This window comes from Gymnoscopelus microlampas (assembly GCF_963454915.1).
Source record: "Gymnoscopelus microlampas genome assembly, chromosome: 6".
NCBI lineage: Eukaryota > Metazoa > Chordata > Actinopteri > Myctophiformes > Myctophidae > Gymnoscopelus > Gymnoscopelus microlampas.
Window position 1 is genome coordinate 30,062,628 of NC_139943.1, and position 23,178 is coordinate 30,085,805.

The window sequence follows — 23,178 nt, forward strand, 5'->3', positions numbered from 1 at the left end:
TGAGCAACATAGCTATAGACTGTTTCTGCTGCTTTTGCAAAGTAGAAATACTCTGTTACAAGTAAAAGTCAGGAAATAAAACTATACTTGAGTTAAAGTACAAAAGTATTGGTATTAAAATGTACTTAAAGTACCAAAAGTAGAAAGTACTCTACTAATTATGTGGAATGTCCCATTTCACAACTTTTCAAATGTATAAAATGTATACAAATCTTTTGAAAATAGCAGATCTACAAGCTCACTATGTGTCACATTGCGACGCATTGTGAGCTTGTAGATCGGCTATTTTCAAATGGCCAAAATGTGTATAGGGCTGAAGTGGTTACTGTATGTTTTGTGATAATATTCAAAATCTACAAACTAACTAGTAACCAAACATTTATCAGATCCAAAACATGGAAAATAGAAGGGAAAAAAAGAGTCCTTAGGATGAATTCAAAAGCAATTGTTTCTTTATATGGAACATGGTGGAAGAAGATAGATAAGTCAGTCAGAGATACAAGAATTGCAGCTCCCAAAGCTGCTACTTTCTGAGAGCAGTAACTAGTAACTATACTAGTCAACTGAAAGTAACATTTCAATAAAATGCATTATAAACTACTTTTGGGCACAATTATGTTATTTTAGAATGTGAAACGGAGTTAAATCAACACAGGAGATTATAATGTACTAACTAACTTAGGACCCCAATTTAAACAAGCCATATGGCTTGGATTTTTTAAATCATATTTAGTCAACCTTGTATTTGAACTGTACTTTCATGTGCTTTTTGTCTGCAAACTACTAAATAAAGTATTCAATCAAAAAACTTTTCGAGGTTGGAAAACAAAGTCATACACACCATCAGCAGTGGTTTCAGACAATGACATGCAAATTAACTAGTTTAACACCTTGGCCATGGTCTTTGTTTGTCTCTAGCCAAAAATAGGCCGTCACAATGGCTCTTGACTGTGAGCTTGTCACCAGACTATAGTAACTTTACTAGTGGATCCAAACATTTTTAGGCTACACTCTCAGAGATAAATCAACAGAGGATTTTATTGTGTAGGAGTTGTCCACCCCCCCCCCCCCCCCCCCACGCACACATTTTTATCTTGACTACATGTTTTGAATTGCAGTTAGTTTTCATTAGATTTTTAAGTGTATTTGCCAATTTAATTTAGTTTTTAGTTTGTGAAAAGAAGTAGAGTTTTTTTTTGTTTCAGTGTTAATCTTAGTTTTATTATTGTAAGGGTAGTCAGGGGCTGTATTCAACAAGCTCAGAATAGTGGAAATGGAAGATCTACAAGTTCTCTACAAGAACACTCATTCTCTCTGGTGGGATGTTTATATGTCTGATGTATCTTTCTGATGCTTTTCTGTCAATGTCACCAGTTGAACCTTGTAAGAGTCCCGTTCCTTCATTAGAACTTTCATAACTTTTGATGAATGATTAAGCAAAGCTGATTCAGAATGATTAAGCAAAACATATTCAGTATCAGTTTTCGTTTCTGTCTCCACGCAGCCGATGACAGCAGTAGCAATGTTACAACTGCTGCGTGTTGTGAGCTTGTAGATCTGCCATCTTCACTATTCTAGTTGAATATTGCCCCTACCCTTACAATAATAAAACTAAAATGAAGATTGAAACTAATAAAATATCAACTAAAACTAAGCCTTTTCACAAAGTAAAAACTAAACTAGCAAATCCACTTAAAAATCAAATGGAAACGAACTGCAATTGAATGTAGTCAAAACAAAAATACAAGTGTGTGTGTGTGTGTGTGTGTGTGTGTGTGTGTGTGTGTGTGTGTGTGTGTGTGTGTGTGTGTGTGTGTGTGTGTGTGTGTGTGTGTGTGTGTGTGTGTGTGTGTGTGTGTGTGTGTGTGTGGGGTGGGGTGGGGTGGGGTGGGGTGGGGGGATCACAAGACCTGGCTCCTGAGTCCATTGTGAGGGCCTAAGTTGGCCAAGTGATGGCCAAGGTGCTATACCAGTTAATTTGCATGTCATTGTCTGAAACCTTTATTTAGAAGTTGCAGGCGATAAAGAGAGAGAGAGAGAGAGAGAGAGAGAGAGACAGTCAGATTGAATGGAGTTTCTAGGTGAAAGTGTTTTTTTGAGGTCCCTTAACCCTAACCCTAACCCTAACCTTCCATCCGCCTCCATTATAAATCTCTGAACTTTTAAAAGAGTACAATTCTAAAACTATTAAACATTTCAAAGATTCCTTTTCAGGCAAACATGTCCACAGTAAGATGAACATGTTAAAGTATGAATGGGGTTACTAGCAGTAAGTATGTAGGATTAGTAGCCTGCACTCATTTCCCTTTAAATGTGCATTGCCGCATTGACAATGCATTGGGCGCTTAAAGTTAAATATCTCCCAAACTGCAAATGATTTCAAAGAAGACAAAAAAAAAAGTACACACTTTGGCAGGCTACCAGTTCTACAGTGAAGAACACACAAGTGAACAGTCTATGGAAGAACCACTGTGGTGTAGTGGTTTAGCTAAAGGGTTTGCAACTAGAAGGTTCTGAGTTCAAATCCAGCCAGAATGTTTTTCCAACTTTTTCTTGGCGCTTTCACCTTTATCTAATCTTTCAGTGAAGACCTTAGTAGTGAATAGAGCAAGTAAGAACCAATGTGGTGCAGTGGATTAGATACAGGACTTGTAACCAGAAGTCTCCCGGTTCAAATCCAACTAGGACATTCTTCCAACTTTTACCTGCCAAAGTTTATACCACTTTCCCTTATAATGTGTATTACAATTTCTTCTGTTAGAAGAGAGAGAGAGAGAGAGAGAGAGAGAGAGAGAGAGAGAGAGAGAGAGAGAGAGATCCTAGATTATTATTTCTATGCAATAGATGTATTACCTCGTGTTTACCTTGCTTACTGTAAATCTCTCTTTATTAAGAGCGTCTGCTAAATGCCCAACTTGTAGACTACATTGTAGAGAGATGGTGCTAGTGCTACTATAATTAACATAACCTGTTTTGGCTACGACACCCCCCTCACAGCCAGACAGACTGTGAGTTCAGTTGGGACTGTTGTACTTTTACTCCACTACAATGACATTTGGTTACTAGTTATATGAGAGAGAGAGAGAGAGAGAGAGAGAGAGAGAGAGAGAGAGAGAGAGAGAGAGAGAGAGAGAGTGTGTCTCAGAGTTTACTGTGTGTGTGTGTGTGTGTGTGTGTGTGTGTGTGTGTGTGTGTGTGTGTGTGTGTGTGTGTGTGTGTGTGTGTGTGTGTGTGTGTGTGTGTGTGTGTGTGTGTGTGTGTGTGTGTGTGTGTGTGTGTGTTGATTCCCCATAACAGAAGATTTTTCACTGCCAGCTACCAGTGATTCTCAACAATTTTAATTTCAAGAGGACCCCCAGTTTACATGCATTAGGCGACACCCATTTAATGGCATTTCTATCCCTGGGACCCCAATTTATATTGTAAAATCAATGTTAATTTAACTCTGAGAGTGTACAAATGGAACCAATTTGGTTCCATTTGTACACTTTGGTTCCATTTGTACACTCTCAGAGTTACAGACCCACAAGGGTCCATTTGGTTCCTAACTATCCTCCATTTAGCTGGGGACCCCTGGAACCCCCTCAGGTACCCCTGGGGGTCCCCGGACCCCACTTTGAGAACCAATGTTCTATTGTTCCATTAAATTGGATTCTGTTCTAAAAGGCTAGAAACTGTACACGTCTTTTCTTTTGCGGGGGGCGTGGGGAAAGTAATATAAAGTAATATATAATATATTACCCTTGATTCCAAGTAATAAGTAATATAATATTATTACTTTTCAAAGGAGTAATAAGTAATAAGTAACATATTACTCTCCTAAGTAATATAGCCCAACACTGATTACAGAACACACTAACCATTATTATTATTATTATTATTATTATTATTATTATTATTATTAAAAGAAAAGAAAAATATTGTGATACAAAATGCCTAAATAAAGCAATAGATATGAGTAATGAAATTGAAATGAAAAAGGTTTAGAATCACTGGGTTAAACTGTAGAATATAGTTAAAGGGATATTTGAATTCCCCACCAAGTAGACTAGTAGGTAAACAACCAATAGTTGCTCGGCCCTGCCACCTACTGTCCAGCTACTGTATTGCACAGTGGGGAAAAAATAATGCTAAACTCCACCCTCCAAGGCAAAACCACACCCACAGAGGGGTGTGGTTTCATATCAGCGCCTCCCGGGTACTGATTTCCTAGGTACCTAAGGTGAGGTTCTCAGCTGGCTACGACTGTAGATCTTTCACTGCTTCTTAAAACTTGTTTTTTTTCTACTTCATGGGATTTCTTTTGAACATTTTTCATAATGTATGAAGTTGAACAATTTAAAAATTGAAAATCTTTTGAAATAATAAAAATTAAAAATAGAATGTAGGAAACAAAAAATTAAGGGAAATTTACCATAAAAATGGGTCCGAAACCCCAAAATGGATCCTGAGTCTCCTGACCCATTGTTTTGGAAACACTGCTTTAGGGGGTTCCACGGGGTCTCCAGGAACATTAGTTAATATAGCATCAAAATCACTTTAACCACTTTAACCACTTTAACCCCTATATACATAGGCTATTTGAAAATAGCAGATCTACAAGCTCACAACGCGGCGCGATCTTGACAAACTTTGAGAAATATGGAATATCTTTTAACCGTTTCAACAAGACAAATCTTGTACGGAGGTCCCCCCCTGGCACACAAATATTTTGAGATGGGGGTCTGTGTCGCGTGCCAAATACATTTTTATTTAGGGGTCCTTGACATGAAAAAGTTTGAGAACATAGAGATTTACTTGTGTAGCTGGAGGCCTGCTCGGCGGTGGAGTGACTTCCCGGTTCTGCCTCCGTGGTGACGCTAAACGTGTATCCTGTCCCTGGATCCAGGCCAGTGACCACGATGCTGTTGGTGCTGACGTTCACCAGCTCTGAGATGTTTGGGTTGCTGGTTTGAATCCTGTATGTGAAGTACGACTGGTGTCCTTCAGGGTGTGACCACTGTACTTTTACAGAGGTGGTGGATTCAGGACTGGCTGTGAGCTCCTGCACCGGGTTGGGCACTGCAAGCAATATGGCAAAAGCACATTACTACTTACTATATTATATATATCGTTGCTGTCGGCCAGAAACCTCTTATCTCCATAATATTCTACCTTTTTGTGTTTTTTGTAAATGAATGCCCTACTTGATCATAATACAACGTCACACAAAAGCATCAAAAGTAGCAGATCTACAAGCTCTACTTTTGAATTTGAAACCTGAAAAGTGACAGATTTGGACATATGAGGTTTCCAGCCGAGAAAGACAATATTATATGTTATATTATTTATTTTTCAATTTGGATGGTCCTTGGCACGAAAAAGTTAATGATTTAGAACGCATTTGTAGAATCAGCCTCAGGTCTTAATGCGTTAATGTGTTCACTCACAAGTGTACGCGGAGGTCGTGGGGGTCAAAACACTCGTAAAACCCTGGGGTCCCACTGTATGCACCACGATGTCGAACCGAGTCCCAGAGGAGAGAGAGGACAGGACGGTGTGGTTGGATGTGGAGATTTGGTTTTGCGCGGCGGCGCCCCCTGTGGCGGCCTGGTAGGATACGTTGTAGCTGGTGTGCGGAGCACCCTCCATGCCATGAGGAGAGGACCACTCCAAATGGAGGGCCGTGGTGGTCCTCTGAGTTACCTCTGGTGGTCGTCTGGTGATCCCTCCAGGAGCAGTAGGGACTGAAATGGAGACATCAATGATTAAGAGCCCGTAAACAGGAAATGCCCTATTTGCATCGCCATCTTTTGGCTAGAATAATGATTTCACTGCCTTCAGTGCCCCCCCCCCCACACACACACATTCCTCAGAGAAAACTACAGCTTATTTATCATGAGTTTGAAACCAAATTTGACATGCTTAACCTTTTTTTTTTTTTTATCATTTAGGCCTACTCATACTAGATTAGGCTCCTTCCTGTCTATGGGCTCTTTAAAAACACTGGTCTTGTGGGTCTTGTGTATTTTGTTGCAAGACAGGGTCTAGATCAGTGGTTCCCAAAGTGACTTTTCAGCTCAAGACCCAAAAGATAAATTAGACGTTTGCTCGGGACCCAAACTAGTGAAAATAGCAGATCTACAAGCTCACAGCGCTTCACTACTTCTTAGACGTTTTTTTGTGTTATTCATTTATGGAAATTATTTTGTTTATTTTATTAATGCAATACTTTTGAAATATGTTGGAATTCATTTATTATATATAATTCTATTATATCGTTTTTGAGATTTTTTAAATCTAATAAAATGCATAATATACTTTTTTTTAATGGAAGACCCAAAAAGGGGGATATTTATTTGCGACCCATAACATTTGGTTCGCGACCCAAACATGGGTCCCGACCCACTGTTTGGAAATTAGTGGTCTATCTAGATCACTGGTTAGTGGGGGAATTAGCGCCAGCTGCTGGGCAATTAAACTGCAGCATTTTTATTACTTCCGCATTGGCTTCATTTTCAAGAGTGAAACCATTGCCTCAGCCTGGGCTGAACTCACCAGTAGCCAGTGAGGTCTGGTCAGATGTCTCAGTGAAGGGACCGGCCACAGCCGTCACGTTGACCTCATAAACCCGGCCAGGTTTTAAGCTACTGAGGTGGGCCATGGGCTCTACCGACGTCATGTTGGCCCAGAAGTTCAAGTCGCCGTTCCGAACGGTCACGTGGTAGCGCTGCACATGACCACTAGGCGGGCTCCAACTGAGGTTCAGAGAATCGGTAGCTCTTGCCGCAACGGTGATGTTAAAGGGTTTCTCTGGCCCTAGATTGATGCAGACGCACACACACACACACACACACACACACACACACACACACACACACACACACACACACACACACACACACACATTTCGTAGATTAACGCCCTACTACACACTACAGGGTTACAAAAAAACATCAAAAGCAGCAGATCTACAAGCTTGTTTTGAGCTTGTAGATCTACTTTCGATTGCTGAACAATTATTAAAATAAATCAAACCCTGAAAAAGAAAATATGATATAACATAACAACCATTACGTTGGTAAACATAAACAGAGCAGAGTCATAATAAGCTGCTAGAGGGTTATTATTTATTTCACACAATAGGAACTTACGTGTGAAAGTTGATATGAAGGCCCTTGCACCTTCGTTTGTGATGTTTCCAGCCACGGCGGCAACTGTGACGTTATACAGAACTCCAGGTGACAAACCCGTGATGTTATGGGACGTGCCACTAGCGCTGTTGTTACCGCCCGCCCCTACTGTACCACTCCACCTCACTGTGTATGAAGACACGTTGCCCTGTGGCGCCGTCCATCTCACAGACACAGAGGAACTGGTGACTTCCGTGATGAGAAGACCGCTGATCATGCCGGGCTCTGTAAGGAGCCAGACAGAGACACTGTGAGAACTGTGTTAGAAAAAATCGATTCATGTAAAAACCACGATTCTTATTATCAACGATTCAAAATCGAATTTTCGTTTTGTTTATAATTATTATTTATTTATTCTGGTGAAAGTTACAGGAGTTCTTACTCTATGGCGTGTGAAATGTAAGCTTACCATAATCACAATAAACATTATCATGTTTTGAGTCATATTCAAGGGCTTTGGGGGACAAATGTCCCTCTCTGGTGTTACATAGGCTTCACTTGGTTGTCCAGATGAAAACAATATGACTGTTGTGAATTAAAATAGATAAAACTGTTTGGGAATCATTTTTAAATTAATAAATGTTTTATCGAATCGTGACCCCAAGAATTGGAATCGAATCGCAGAAGATTCACAGCCCTATTGGGACACGTACGGCTGTCAACAGGCAGACTCACGTCACACACACATTCAACTGCAATGTCTGCAGCAACGTCACATTGGTACAAACAATAATATGAAAACAGAAGCATGTCCTCATTTAGCAAAACCAAAGCCTGCTCATGTTGTACGCAGTAAAATCCTCAGTGATAATTGTATCCATTTGGACCCCATACCGGTCCATTTGGTTCCATTGCACTCTCAGAGTTGGATAAACACTTACAGAACACAGGAATAGACCCAGGGCCAGGACCATTCCGAGAACTAATAATATCATCTCTGTCGGGTGGAAAACTACGTCCAAAATTGTTACTTTTCAGGATTGAAATTCAAAAATAGCAGAAATAGCAGATCTGCAAGCTCGAAATGTGGCGCGAAGCGACGCGTTTTGAGCTTGTAGATCTGCTATTTCTGCTATTTTTGATACTTTTGTGTGACGCAGTACTATGATCAAGTCGGGCATTCATTTACGAAAAAACACAAAAAGTTAAAATATGGAGATAAAAGGTCTTACTTGTAACTACACTGAGGATGAACGGCTCTCCTTCTGTTTGGTTATCTGTGGCAATGGCAATGACCTTGATGGTGTAAGTGGTTCCAGCGGCCAGGTCAGCTAGGAGAGCTGAAGTGCTATATGTAGTCATGTTCAGTTGTGTTCCGCCATTGTCCCACTCCACCCTGTACATTGATACCACTCCCGCAGGCCTGGTCCATGTCAGAGAAATGGAGGAGTTTGTCGTGTGCACGCTAGGTCGCGCTATCGTATTTGGTTCTGGAGAGGAGGAGGAGGAGAGGAGAGGAGGGGAGAGTACAACTTTTGTTTAGTTTTTTTGTTAAAATAACTGTTAAATAGCTCTATATTCCGATTATATTTCTATATAGTGTTTGTTCAGCAACAGGGGTCTGTCCATCTCTCCAGCACTTGAGTGAACATTTTCAGGTCTCAGGATCCCAATTTGATCCAATCAGCAGAGAGAACAAATTACATTACACAGGATAAACAGGAGAGACAGGGATCCCCCTGTTACTGAACTATAGCAGTGACTACCGTCAGGATACAGAGTTTTAAGTTATATATTTTAATTTTAACAAAACAAATATCACTTACACAGCTTAAAATGAACACTGAGCATTTTACAGTGAAGGATAGAAGAATCGTCAGAGTTCAAACATGAGACAAACACTTACTGGTGGCGTGACTGCTATTGAACGCGACCCCTTTAGAAATGTTATCCCCAGCCACTGCAGCCACTGCAAAGTAATACATCTCTCCGGCAGTGAGGCTGTCTACACGAAACACCGTTTGGTTGGTGCTCTTATTCTTATACAACGCGTTCCCATCGTTCCATTCCACAGCGTAGAAGGAGCTTTCGCCATTTGGTACGCTCCATTTCAGGGACACAGATGACGTCGTAATGTTACACAATGTAAAGTTCCTGATCATTTCAGGATCTGCGACAAGGCAAGCAGGAAGGGGACAATGACAAGAGACGCAAAAAACAACACGATCAAATAAACAGCATTCCTTTCAGTGTGATGTTAAGAGTTCAAAGGAAAAGATGACAAATGTGTAGAATTTTATACATAGTGACCCTTTTTGTCAAAACACATCTTACATGTGAAGAGTGAAACCTCATCCTTTTCGCTGTCTGTTTTTTGATCAGCGGCGACTGCGAAGACTGTGAATTTGTACCGCGCTCCAGGCATGAGCTCAACGACATCGATATACGTTTCATATACAGTTTCATTTCTATGTTCACTCTCATCTGTCCATTCTACTCTGTAGGAAGAGGTCATTCCCACTGGTTCGGTCCAGTTCAGGAACACGGACGATGTCGTGATTCCAGCGGCCTTCAGGTTCCTGATGGCTTCAGGTTCTAAAAGAGACAGTTACTCGACACGTTGGTTAACCACTTAAAACCCCAGCTCTAGGTCCGCAAATATTTTCCTCTACACCAAATCTCTTCACCGAAAATAACCAATCTAGCTCACAATGCGTCGCATTATGACGTTATACAGATCAGCTATGATCAGCTATGATCAGCTATTTTCAACTGAATGTTTGGCTCAGATTAGGGATACTGGGGTTCATGTGGTTAAAACTATTGAGGATGTAACACAATAAAGTCCAGGAATTTCCATTGTGGACCATGTGATTGATGGTGCCAGCTTTCTGATAGAGCTGAAAATATAGTGTAGCTTTCAGCTTCTTCTTAAAAAGAACATGTGCTAAGAGCACAAGACGTTGAGGCGAAGAAAGACGCCAGATGTTCCTATTATCTCATAGTTTTCTGCTTAACAGTCAAGATAAAAAGGTACTTACTTGTATAAAAGGATTCAGAGACACTGTTTCCTTCAGTTTGGTTACAAGTCAGTGTTTTAACACTGAATGTGTACTGACCTCCAGGAGTCAGATCAGTAATGTTAACATGAGTCTGATCTGTAGCATTACGCTCACTGACACTTCCATTAGTCCATTCTACTCTATAGGACACACTGATTCCAACTGGCTCAGTCCAGCTCACAAACACAGTGGAAGTTGTGATTTCAGTGAATTTAAGATTCCTGACGACTTCAGGCTCTGTCAGTGCAACATGCATGAGAGTGGGTGGGAGAGAGAGTGTGAGAGAGAGAGAGAGAGAGAGAGAGAGAGAGAGAGAGAGAGAGAGAGAGAGAGAGAGAGAGAGAGAGAGAGAGAGATCCATCCATATTTCAGACTGTCATCACCTCTATACAGAAAGATATTGCCTATTAACTATGATAACTATTTAAAAAACTCTGCATAATGAAGTCAACTCAAAAGTCTCTAAACTTGTACAAGTCAGTTCCATGAGCCTCATCTTACGTGTGCAGAGTGATGTTTCAACCGTCTTTCCAAATGTTTCGTTATCTCCAGCCACTGCAACCACACTGAAAGTGTACCGCTCTCCTGGTGTCAATCCAGTGACATTAAATGACGTTTTTGACACTGTATGTGTCTCACTGTTATTCCCATTGGTGTATTGTATTGTAAAGAAGGAACGCTTTCCTTCTGGTTCACTCCAACTCACATACACAGACGATGTTGTGATTTCACTGACATTTAGGTTCCTGATGACTTCAGGTTCTACGGGTGTAATACAAGTGGGTTGGGAGAGAGAGAGCGAGAGAGAGACATCCGTATTTCAGGTTGTCACCAAATATATAGAGGACTATATTGCCAAAATGCCATCTTTCTGAAAGTGCTCAAAATACAATCTATGACGTCTTCTGACAAGGAACTATTTTAATTCCTTTTTCCGCGCAGGTTTCCATTTTTCTCCCAATTTACTGTAGTTGTTATGCCGATTCCCAGGTTTCCCCTCACATGCAGTGCCTCTTACTGTTAAACCCCACAGCTACTCATGTGGGAGGGTGTAGAAGTCAAACACATGAAGAGTCACTAATGCAGCGACAGAGATCGCACTATACGCCCAGCGTCCCTCGAACACAGACAGTTGTGTTCATTGGAGCTTGATGTTGCTTCTGATAGTGTTGAAAATATAGATTTCAGCTTCTTCTGACTAAAACATGTTCTAGGGGCAAAAGATGTTGAGGTCTGGAGTAAGAGAGTGATCTAATAGAGGTCTTTGTCCTCTGTCCATTGTTTTGGGAACAGCAAATCACACGCTGTGAAATCCTATTCAGCATCTGAACAACTTATCTTTCTATGACATCAAATTCATGATGAATCAATAAATTGCATGCATGGATGAAAGCATCTTTATATAACAGTAATGATCATAACATTCATTTATTTTTTTTGGTAGAGATGCCAGATGTGCCGATTATCTCACTGCTTAACAGTCAAGATAAAAAGGTACTTACTTGCATAAAAGGATTCAGAGACACCGTTTCCTTCAGTTTGGTTACAAGTCAGTGTTTTAACACTGAATGTGTACTGACCTCCAGGGGTCAGATCAGTAATGTTAACATGAGTCTGATCTGTTTCAGTACGCTCACTGACACTTCCATTAGTCCATTCTACTCTATAGGACACACTGATTCCAACTGGCTCAGACCAGCTCACAAACACAGTGGAAGTTGTGATTTCAGTGAATTTAAGATTCCTGACGACTTCAGGCTCTGTCAGTGCAACATGCATGAGAGTGGGTGGGAGAGAGAGTGAGAGAGAGAGAGAGAGAGAGAGAGAGAGAGAGAGAGAGAGAGAGAGAGAGAGAGAGAGAGATCCATCCATATTTCAGACTGTCATCACATCTATACAGAAAGATATTGCCACCTTTCTGAAAGTGCTCAACATACAAACTATGACTTCCTCTGACAAGGAACAATGTTAAAACATTCTGCATAATGAAGTCAACTCAAAAGTCTCTAAACTTGTGCAAGTCAGTTCCATGAGCCTCATCTTACGTGTGCAGAGTGATGTTTCAACCGTCTTTCCAAATGTTTCGTTATCTCCAGCCACTGCAACCACACTGAAAGTGTACCGCTCTCCTGGTGTCAATCCAGTAACATTAAAAGACGTTTCTGACACTGTATGTGTCCCACTGACATTCCCATTGGTGTATTGTATTGTAAAGAAGGAACGCTTTCCTTCTGGTTCACTCCAACTCACATACACAGACGATGTTGTGATTTCACTGACATTTAGGTTCCTGATGACTTCAGGTTCTACGGGTGTAATACAAGTGGGTTGGGAGAGAGAGAGCGAGAGAGAGACACCCGTATTTCAGGTTGTCACCAAATATATAGAGGACTATATTGCCAAAATGCCATCTTTCTGAAAGTGCTCAAAATACAATCTATGACGTCTTCTGACAAGGAACAATTTTAATTCCTTTTTACGCGCATGTTTCCATTTTTCTCCCAATTTAGTTGTTATGCCGATTCCCAGGTTTCCCCTCACATGCAGTGCCTCTTACTGTTAAACCCCACAGCTAGTCATGTGGGAGGGTGTAGAAGTCAAACACATGAAGAGTCACTAATGCAGCGATAGAGATCGCACTATACGCCCAGCGTCCCTCGAACACAGACAGTTGTGTTCATTGGAGCTTGATGTTGCTTCTGATAGTGTTGAAAATATAGATTTCAGCTTCATCTGACTAAAACATGTTCTAGGGGCACAAGATGTTGAGGTCTGGAGTAAGAGAGTGATCTAATAGAGGTCTCTGTCCTATGTCCATTGTTTTGGGAACAGCAAATCACACGCTGTGAAATCCTATTCAGCATCTGAACAACTTATCTTTCTATGACATCAAATTCATGATGAATCAATAAATTGCATGCATGGATGAAAGCATCTTTATATAACAGTAATGATCATAACATTCTTTTTTTTTTTTTGGTAGAGATGCCAGATGTGCCGATTATCTCACTGCTTAACAGTCAAGATAAAAAGGTACTTACTTGCATAAAAGGATTCAGAGACACCGTTTCCTTCAGTTTGGTTACAAGTCAGTGTTTTAACACTGAATGTGTACTGACCTCCAGGGGTCAGATCAGTAATGTTAACATGAGTCTGATCTGTTTCAGTACGCTCACTGACACTTCCATTAGTCCATTCTACTCTATAGGACACACTGATTCCAACTGGCTCAGACCAGCTCACAAACACAGTGGAAGTTGTGATTTCAGTGAATTTAAGATTCCTGACGACTTCAGGCTCTGTCAGTGCAACATGCATGAGAGTGGGTGGGAGAGAGAGTGAGAGAGAGAGAAAGAGAGAGAGAGAGAGATCCATATTTCAGACTGTCATCACATCTATACAGAAAGATATTGCCACCTTTCTGAAAGTGCTCAACATACAAACTATGACTTCCTCTGACAAGGAACAATGTTAAAACATTCTGCATAATGAAGTCAACTCAAAAGTCTCTAAACTTGTACAAGTCAGTTCCATGAGCCTCATCTTACGTGTGCAGAGTGATGTTTCAACCGTCTTTCCAAATGTTTCGTTATCTCCAGCCACTGCAACCACACTGAAAGTGTACCGCTCTCCTGGTGTCAATCCAGTGACATTAAAAGACGTTTCTGACACTGTATGTGTCCCACTGACATTCCCATTGGTGACATTGGTGTATTGTATTGTAAAGAAGGAACGCTTTCCTTCTGGTTCACTCCAACTCACATACACGGACGATGTTGTGATTTCACTGACATTTAGGTTCCTGATGACTTCAGGTTCTACGGGTGTAATACAAGTGGGTTGGGAGAGAGAGAGCGAGAGAGAGACATCCGTATTTCAGGTTGTCACCAAATATATAGAGGACTATATTGCCAAAATGCCATCTTTCTGAAAGTGCTCAAAATACAATCTATGACGTCTTCTGACAAGGAACTATTTTAATTCCTTTTTCCGCGCATGTTTCCATTTTTCTCCCAATTTAGTTGTTATGCCGATTCCCAGGTTTCCCCTCACATGCAGTGCCTCTTACTGTTAAACCCCACAGCTAGTCATGTGGGAGGGTGTAGAAGTCAAACACATGAAGAGTCACTAATGCAGCGATGGAGATCGCACTATACGCCCAGCGTCCCTCGAACACAGACAGTTGTGTTCATTGGAGCTTGAAGTTGCTTCTGATAGTGTTGAAAATATAGATTTCAGCTTAATCTGACTAAAACATGTTCTAGGGGCACAAGATGTTGAGGTCTGGAGTAAGAGAGTGATCTAATAGAGGTCTCTGTCCTCTGTCCATTGTTTTGGGAACAGCAAATCACACGCTGTGAAATCCTATTCAGCATCTGAAGAACTTATCTTTCTATGACATCAAATTCATGATGAATCAATAAATTGCATGCATGGATGAAAGCATCTTTATATAACAGTAATGATCATAACATTCTTTTTTTTTTTTTGGTAGAGATGCCAGATGTGCCGATTATCTCACTGCTTAACAGTCAAGATAAAAAGGTACTTACTTGCATAAAAGGATTCAGAGACACCGTTTCCTTCAGTTTGGTTACAAGTCAGTGTTTTAACACTGAATGTGTACTGACCTCCAGGGGTCAGATCAGTAATGTTAACATGAGTCTGATCTGTGTCAGTACGCTCACTGACACTTCCATTAGTCCATTCTACTCTATAGGACACACTGATTCCAACTGGCTCAGACCAGCTCACAAATACAGTGGAAGTTGTGATTTCAGTGAATTTGAGATTCCTGACGACTTCAGGCTCTGTCAGTGCAACATGCATGAGAGTGGGTGGAAGAGAGAGTGAGAGAGAGAGAGAGAGAGAGAGAGATCCATATTTCAGACTGTCATCACATCTATACAGAAAGATATTGCCACCTTTCTGAAAGTGCTCAACATACAAACTATGACTTCCTCTGACAAGGAACAATGTTAAAACATTCTGCATAATGAAGTCAACTCAAAAGTCTCTAAACTTGTACAAGTCAGTTCCATGAGCCTCATCTTACGTGTGCAGAGTGATGTTTCAACCGTCTTTCCAAATGTTTCGTTATCTCCAGCCACTGCAAACACACTGAAAGTGTACCGCTCTCCTGGTGTCAATCCAGTGACATTAAAAGACGTTTCTGACACTGTATGTGTCCCACTGACATTCCCATTGGTGACATTGGTGTATTGTATTGTAAAGAAGGAACGCTTTCCTTCTGGTTCACTCCAACTCACATACACGGACGATGTTGTGATTTCACTGACATTTAGGTTCCTGATGACTTCAGGTTCTACAGGTGTAATACAAGTGGGTTGGGGGGGAGAGAGAGAGAGAGAGAGAGAGAGAGAGGGAGAGAGAGAGAGAGAGAGAGAGAGAGAGAGAGAGAGAGAGAGAGAGAGAGAGACAGATAGACAGATAGACAGATAGACAGCGAGAGAGACATCCATCCATATTTCAGATTGTTAACTCCATAGAGAACTATATTGCCATACTGCCATCTAATACTTCTTCTGACAGAGGAACCATTTTAAATCCTTTATTCCCACACATTCCCCTTTTTCCTCCCAAATTGAGTTGTTATGCCAATGTACAGTACTTACTTTTACATAAAGAGATTCAGTGACACTGTTTCCTTCGGTTTGGTTATAATTCAGTGATTTTACACAGAATGTGTACTGAACTCCAGAAATCACATCAGTACTTTCTTAACTGTACTGTACTGATTATGATCGTAGTGTTCCTTAATATATACTGTCCCCCTCAAATAAACAAAGTCATGTTAATATGAGTCTGATTTGTATGACTATTGTTATACCCAATTTCATTGACCCACACACACTACTCTAAAGGAAGAGTATACGCCCACTGGTTAACTTCAGATACAAGTGGAAGTTATGATTTAAGAGGTTAAGGAAGGTTACTTATGACCTCAGGTTCTACAGTATGAATGCAAGACAGGTGAGATCAGCCTGATAACAGATCAACCTGAAGTGAAACACAATTACATGTTATGACTATGTTTACATTCTCCCAAATACTTTGGTAGGTCATTGTGTCGATGGCAAATGGCTAAAAGGGAATTATCTAATTATCTTTTCTCCTGACCAGCAATTCCACCATACTTCATCATTTAATGGTGCTTAATTTCAATTTAAAGGAAAACCTATTAAAAGAAGCTAATGTGGAAGGTCCAAACCAAAAGCCATTTATTGGAGTCCAAATGTGTCTCTGCCATTTCTTTGGTCAACAGTTGAATAAACAAAAGGCAAAACATTGTTTGTTATGCTATTAAATACAATCACAAAATGTAGTACTTTTACAGATTTTTGTTCAAATATGACACGTCAACTAGGGCTGGGCGATATGACTTCAAATAGCAGAACAAAGCAGATCTACAAGCTGAGCTTGTAGATTGGCTATTTTGTACGCCACCATTGTGCAACAAAGTATAATACAGGGTTAAGTGGTTAATCAGACTAATCAATTTAGTTGATTCTAAAATAAATCTATTAGGACGTTTTCATTTTTATTTGTTAATATTGTGGTTGTCGGGTATAAACCTCTCATCTCCATAGTTTAAAAAATAAAAAAGGAACCGTTTTGGAGATAGAAGGTTTCCGCCCGACAGCAACGATATATAAGAAATTGGAGGTGAAAATGTTTTATTCATTTAACCTACATGAGCAAGATTAAGTCAGATATTGCTTCTAAACATCGGTTTGGATACATTGTCCGTTAATTGCCCAGCCCTGACATCAACGAGCCACAATAAAAACAGGCTTACTTACTTGTGTATACGGTCTTATTGGTGCTCGCTCCTCTAGTTTCGTTGTCATTAGCCAACGCTGTTACACTGAACGTGTACTGAACCCCTGGCCTCAGACCACCAATGTTAACATTAACATGCGACACACTGGTACGGTTAGTGCCGTCATTCCACTGTACTTCATATGAGGAGCTCTGTCCCTCTGGTCGGGTCCAATTCAGAGACACAGAGTACGCTGTGACTTCAGTGACATCAAGGTTTCTGACGGCCTTAGGTTCTATCGGTACAAAACAGAAAGCAGAAAGGGTTGAGAACGACTGCTTATAGACATTGATTAGGACTTGAATGAAATCGATTCACTCACTTGTTGTGAACGCTTGGCAGCAGTTGTAGCGTGTGTAGGTGACTTCATGGATGGCACCAGGTTCCAAGCCAGTTATATTTGTTGGTGCATAGGTGGTGTCGTTGATAGATAAGGTACAGTTTTGCCAGAAGTCATCGGTAGGGTCCGGAGGCGATAAGACAATACTGTCTGTTGCTATCGTTGATACTTTAAATCCTGCACACGCAGGATCTAAGATGAGAAAAGAAAAGAAAAGAAAAGAAAAGAAAAGAAAAGAAAAGAAAAGAAAAGAAAAGAAAAGAAAAGAAAAGTGCTTCAGCACAAATGAGCAACAAAGTTTCCAACATCTGAATGAACCAACATCTTTATGTACATCCTGGTTTATAAGAGTCTTCAATTCATGAATCTGTATAAAACAACCTACTGTATGAGAGCCTATTTCTCAAGCAAAATAAAAAACTGGAAAAAAGACAAGTTGAATAACTAATCATGAAATAGCAGGGATTTACTTACCGTTGCATTCTGCTCTTGAGCTCTACAGATGACAGGGGAAAGAGGGAAGAGAACAGTTAGCTTTTACCACCAGAGGTCAGCATTGAGTTAAAAGCATCCTCAAAGCACCCACAGTCACCACTTATACCGGTACCTGTCTTGTCAGCACCTGCCCTGCACACAATGGGTTTCAACCTACAAAATAGGGATTCCAGGTTGAAAGCGGATGATTATGAAAGAACCCCCCCCCCTCTCTCACGTAAAGCCTGTCTGTCTGTCTGTCTGTCTGTCTGTCTGTCTGTCTGTCTGTCTGTCTGTCTGTCTGTCTGTCTGTCTATCTGTCTGTCACTCTATATGGTATCCCATACATCGCTATAACACAGGCACAGCCCAAAAAAACATTGGCTCAGAGTAAAGACATATCAAATGAGTCTTTGACGTTAGGTTATGATGCCTTCTTTTGCATGTCATTGATGAACCGGGAACAGGAAAGGAATACATGGAAAAATCCTGTTTGTGAGCCTGTCAATCACACACTCACTCACCTGTGGCATTTCCCCTCCCACATTTGCAAATACACCCTGAACCAAACAAGCAAGTGGAACCTGGGTTCTATAAGCTGTTTGTCTACAAGTTATTGTATGTTCTCAGAAATGATGCGGTGTGGGAGTCCATGTGACTCTGCTTTTGACTCATTTTTATCATGTTTTATCCTTGCTTCTGATCAGACTGAATTAAATACATGCATCATTAAATCAGTTTGTCAATATTTGTCAAAAATGTTTCAAGATTTGTCAAGCTTTGTCAAAGGTTTATTTTCTATATAAAAATAAATAGTGAAAATAGCCAATCTAGAAGCTCACAGTGCAACATGATGCTACACGTGAGTTTGTAGATACGGCTTCTTTTGCTATTTTTCGTAAATCATATGAAGAATATAGGGCCATGGGTAAGTGGGTAAGAAAATGTACCCCCTCTGTTATTTTTTTATTGTTTATACATTTTTATCTAAACCAAAGGGGATTCCCCCCCTCCCCCCCCCCATCTGAACAATGAATGCCTCTCTTATTAGTGTGACATTTAACTATTTCAGAATATGTACACACACTAGCTATCTTAACCAAACGCACATTTTGCAAACACACACAAATGCTGATCCCTGCAACAACAGTCATTGAGCATGGAGGTGGATTCACATTCCATGATCCTCCTCTGTCTCTGTCCGCCTCACACACTGTTTTCACTTTCCTGATTTCCTGGTATTGGGCCCATGCACTGCCACACACACACACACACACACACACACACACACACACACACACACACACACACACACACACACACACACACACACACACACACACACACACACACACACACACACACACACACACACACACACACACACACACACACACACACACACACACAAACAGATCTCATTCCATCTTAATGATTAGTGAAAACCAAACAGTGCACACAGACCTACTCCTCCACAGGCCTTTGGATGACACGCCGCTTTCTCTGTCTGTTTACCAGGAAGTTACACATTAAACTTGTAGCATCAGCAGCAGATGTTGCCAGATTATGTGAGAGAAACAAGCAAGACATACTGTAGGGGTCTACAAAAACAAGCCCAAAAGCAGCGCAAAAATGTGTTAATGTAGCATCAAAATCAGTTGAACTACTTTAACCCTATATACATTGGCTATTTGAAAATAGCCGATCTACAAGCTCACGACGCGTCGCGATGCGACGTGTCGTGGGCTTGTAGATCTGCTATTTCAAAGAATCACATTTTTTGGGGGATAAATATTTGGAATATGATTGAAACATTTTAAATACACAAATCTTGTATGGGGGTCCCTGACACAAAAATATTTTCAGATGGTGGGTCTGCGGACAAATACATATTAATTTGGGGGTCCTTGACATGAAAATGTTTGAGAACCACTGGTTTAAACAACATAAGACAGCAAGCCCAAATAAGCAGCTACACTTTAGAAACAAGCCCCCCCCCCCCCAAAAAAATACCAATATTTACATGTGACTTTACAGAAAAACAAGCCCAAAGTGGCTTATAATAAGTGAACATGGCAACAGTGAGCATCAGTGGCTTCAGTGTTCCATGTCCATTCTTTCCCTCTGACTCTCCACAGCGGAGGCCATTCATTAACTCCTCTCAACATACACACAGTCAATACAGCTCATGGTCTGTGGTTTAGGTAATGTCCTTCATTACAATACCGTACCTCTGATAAAAGGTATGTACAGTACAGTACATCATGCCCCATTACAAGTGCAAGTGTGTTGGAGTGGAAAGGATTGTGAGTGCGAACGGTGATCACAGGGTATTATAGTTTGTCTGTCTGAGGGAGTGGAATGTAGATAAATTAACCATTTTCAACCTGGCGTCCCTATTTTTGGCATATAGGCAATAATTGTAATGTCTTCAGGATTGTTTTCTTATTAAAAAAAGAAATCTATCGATCTACAAGCTAACAACACTGCCCATCGCGACACGTTATGAGCTTGTAGATCGTTGTGCGATTGCTGTGAACTTATAGAAATCAGAGAGTGTACAAATGGAACCAAATGGACCCAGGATTGTATAGTGTAGATTGGGATCCCGGAGATTAAAAAAAGGTCATCAAATGGGGGTCCGTGGCCTACAGTAATGCATATCATCTGGGAGCCTTGAAATTACAAAGGTTGACAACCACTGTTTGAGTAGATCACTGTGAGCTTGTAGAAGTATATGTAGGGCTTAAGTGGTTAAAATTGGATCGAGTCCAAATCAACTTCACAGAACAATAATCATATTAGAACATAATAGTGGCAACCTGATTGAGATCATTATTCTAGACGGTAGCCTCCGCTGGGACAGGAAATGTTCCATTATGACACTTCCTGTCTTAAACCCTCCTCCTGTCAACTCCTCAACCTTTTCCTACGTTGTTGAAAACAGCCGCCCTGGCCTTCCTACGCCCTTCCTACGCCGTCTGGACCCTATTCTTTCTGAAGGTCACGGCGGTCCGGGCGGCACCGACACCACGCGCACAGCGGGACATGATGACGAGGGGGTTGCCGGGTTCACGGGCTCTTTGAAGCTCCCGTGGGACATGTATGGCAGACAGACGGAGGGTCTGCTATTTTAGAAACTGAAAAACCAGGGTGATGTATTCATGTCTTCTGTTTAGCGAACGCTACGAAGAAGAAAGGTTTGTGTAATTGTGTCATATGATGATATATTCTTTACTGAAGCAAAATTCTGAATAGAGGACTTTTACTTGTAACAGAGTATTTCATTGAGTTAAACTTGGGGCCAATTAGTGATGGGAATGTTCCTATTCTGGGGGGAACATTTGGTGAAAATAGCAGATCGATGATATGATGCTCACAACAACGCATCAACTTTGTGAGGCTATTTTCAGACATTTTGTGTAGAGGGAAAAAAGGACCAAGTAAATAGCCCTGGGGGACCCCAGTGAACTTACAAAATTTACAAAAAACACACAAAGTTAAAATATGGAGATAAGAGGTTTCTGCCTGACAGCAACGCTATGTTGTTTTGTGGGAAGAAATATAGATCTGATCATAATGCCCAATCGATGTTGCGTTTCCCGGCGGTGTCACACGTTGAAAATAACAATTTAACAATTTAAATATGTTCTTATCGGCATTTATTGGAAGGTATCGTCGACTCGGCGGAAACACTTCTTACCTCAAGTACCTCAAAACGGTGTATCAAAGTTCCACTTTGAACACACGCTGGAGGAACAAACCGTGCATTTTGAGGAAATACGTGTCTGTGTGACTTCTGCTGTGAGTGAATGTAATTGTAAAGGCTATAATAATAGTCTACTCCATTATATACTGCACTCCACTTCCCACACAGCTACACAGGCCACAACAGACCCTACTTCCTGTGTCTGTCTGTGGTGTGTGTGTGTGTGTGTGTGTGTGTGTGTGTGTGTGTGTGTGTGTATGTGTGTGTGTGTGTGTGTGTGTGTGTGTGTGTGTGTGTGTGTGTGTGTGTGTGTGTGTGTGTGTGTGTGTGTGTGTGTGTGTGTGTGTGTGTGTGTGTGTGTGTGTGTGTGTGTGTGTGTACTTGTATTACTATACCTGTGGGGATTATTTGAAAAATAGACATTGTGAGGACCTTTTTGCTGGACCTCACAAGAAAAATGGTTGTTTTATGGTTAAGAATTATTATTTTTACGATTAGGAAAATATTCAGTTTGGTGTTAGGGTTATGGGGGTCCCTGGCACAAAATGTTTTTGAGATGGGGGTCCAGTCAAATACATATAATTGTGGGGGTCCTTGATATGAAAAGGTTTGAGAACCACTGTGTTAGATAAGCCACAGATAAGACTGTGGCTATTTCTGTGCATGTTTTGCATGTACGATGTATGTGCAAGCAGCCTTTTACTAATAATGCTTGGTCATTCATCTATATACAAATTTGGTTCTAGCTGCACTGTGTGGTTGGTTTTACATCCTGTTACATATATGCTGCTGCTTGGTGGCGTTAGCGGTCGTGGGAGGGACACGTGACCCGCGGGTGAGACATCAAACAACTGTAGTCAGTCTTGTAAATACTATGGATGTAACGATACCAAACAAAGCTCATGATACGATAATATCGTGATAACAATAAATAAACAAAATAAATTCTGTTCCAAATGTTCTCTTATTACAGCATGCTCAGAATAGCGATGTTGTGGTTCATGGGATTAATGACAATGACATGCACTCTGCTCGTTTGAGGCTTTGGGCCACTTTAGCTTGTGTCTGTTGGTACAGAGCTGACAGCACTGACAACCTCTCATTTTTCTACAAATATCGCTGTTTATTTTCTCAGCCCATTTCCAGTGTTGCCTCTCATGTACTTCTGATCAAATAAACGAAATCATGTCGGAAGCAACAGAAACCACTGAGCCTAGACAATGAGTCAGGGAAGAAATAGACCGTGTTTCCACTCCCATGTGGGAAAGGCTGCACTAGGAATCGTTGCTGTCACGCAGGAACCTCTTATCTCCATATTCTAAATATTTGTGTTTTTTTCGTAAATTACGCCCTACTTGATCATACTACAGCGTCACACAAAAGCATCAAAAGTAGCAGATTCACAAGCTCGAAACGCGGTTTGAGCTTGTGGATCTGCTACTTTTCCTATTTTGGAATTGGAACCTTGAAAAGTAACAGTTTTGGACATATGAGGTTTCCACCCGACAGAGACGACATACTGTAATCTAGTTCAAAGAAGGACAAGTCTTTTTCTTTTCTTCTTTTTTTCAGGAATCCACTGGGACGTTATCCCAATGCCACCAGTCATCAAGTGAGTGTGTCCCACCCATCTGTAC

At 40.9% G+C, this 23,178-nt stretch overlaps 1 protein-coding gene across 1 annotated transcript in view; it reads right to left on the reverse strand.

The window, feature by feature from the left end:
* LOC311047608 (receptor-type tyrosine-protein phosphatase eta) overlaps nucleotides 1-23,178 on the reverse strand; it is a 57,901-nt gene that overhangs the window by 19,101 nt on the left and 15,622 nt on the right. The window contains exons 2-15 of the mRNA XM_084060380.1: nucleotides 17,833-17,854; nucleotides 17,341-17,550; nucleotides 16,999-17,253; nucleotides 12,220-12,480; nucleotides 11,677-11,934; nucleotides 10,676-10,936; nucleotides 10,154-10,411; nucleotides 9,447-9,707; nucleotides 9,019-9,282; nucleotides 8,345-8,602; nucleotides 7,134-7,397; nucleotides 6,538-6,798; nucleotides 5,430-5,726; nucleotides 4,798-5,061 (exon numbers count right to left, since the gene is read on the reverse strand). Of these exons, the coding sequence (XP_083916506.1) occupies nucleotides 4,798-5,061; nucleotides 5,430-5,726; nucleotides 6,538-6,798; nucleotides 7,134-7,397; nucleotides 8,345-8,602; nucleotides 9,019-9,282; nucleotides 9,447-9,707; nucleotides 10,154-10,411; nucleotides 10,676-10,936; nucleotides 11,677-11,934; nucleotides 12,220-12,480; nucleotides 16,999-17,253; nucleotides 17,341-17,550; nucleotides 17,833-17,854 (3,394 nt within the window). The remainder of the gene's footprint in view (nucleotides 1-4,797; nucleotides 5,062-5,429; nucleotides 5,727-6,537; nucleotides 6,799-7,133; nucleotides 7,398-8,344; nucleotides 8,603-9,018; nucleotides 9,283-9,446; nucleotides 9,708-10,153; nucleotides 10,412-10,675; nucleotides 10,937-11,676; nucleotides 11,935-12,219; nucleotides 12,481-16,998; nucleotides 17,254-17,340; nucleotides 17,551-17,832; nucleotides 17,855-23,178) is intronic.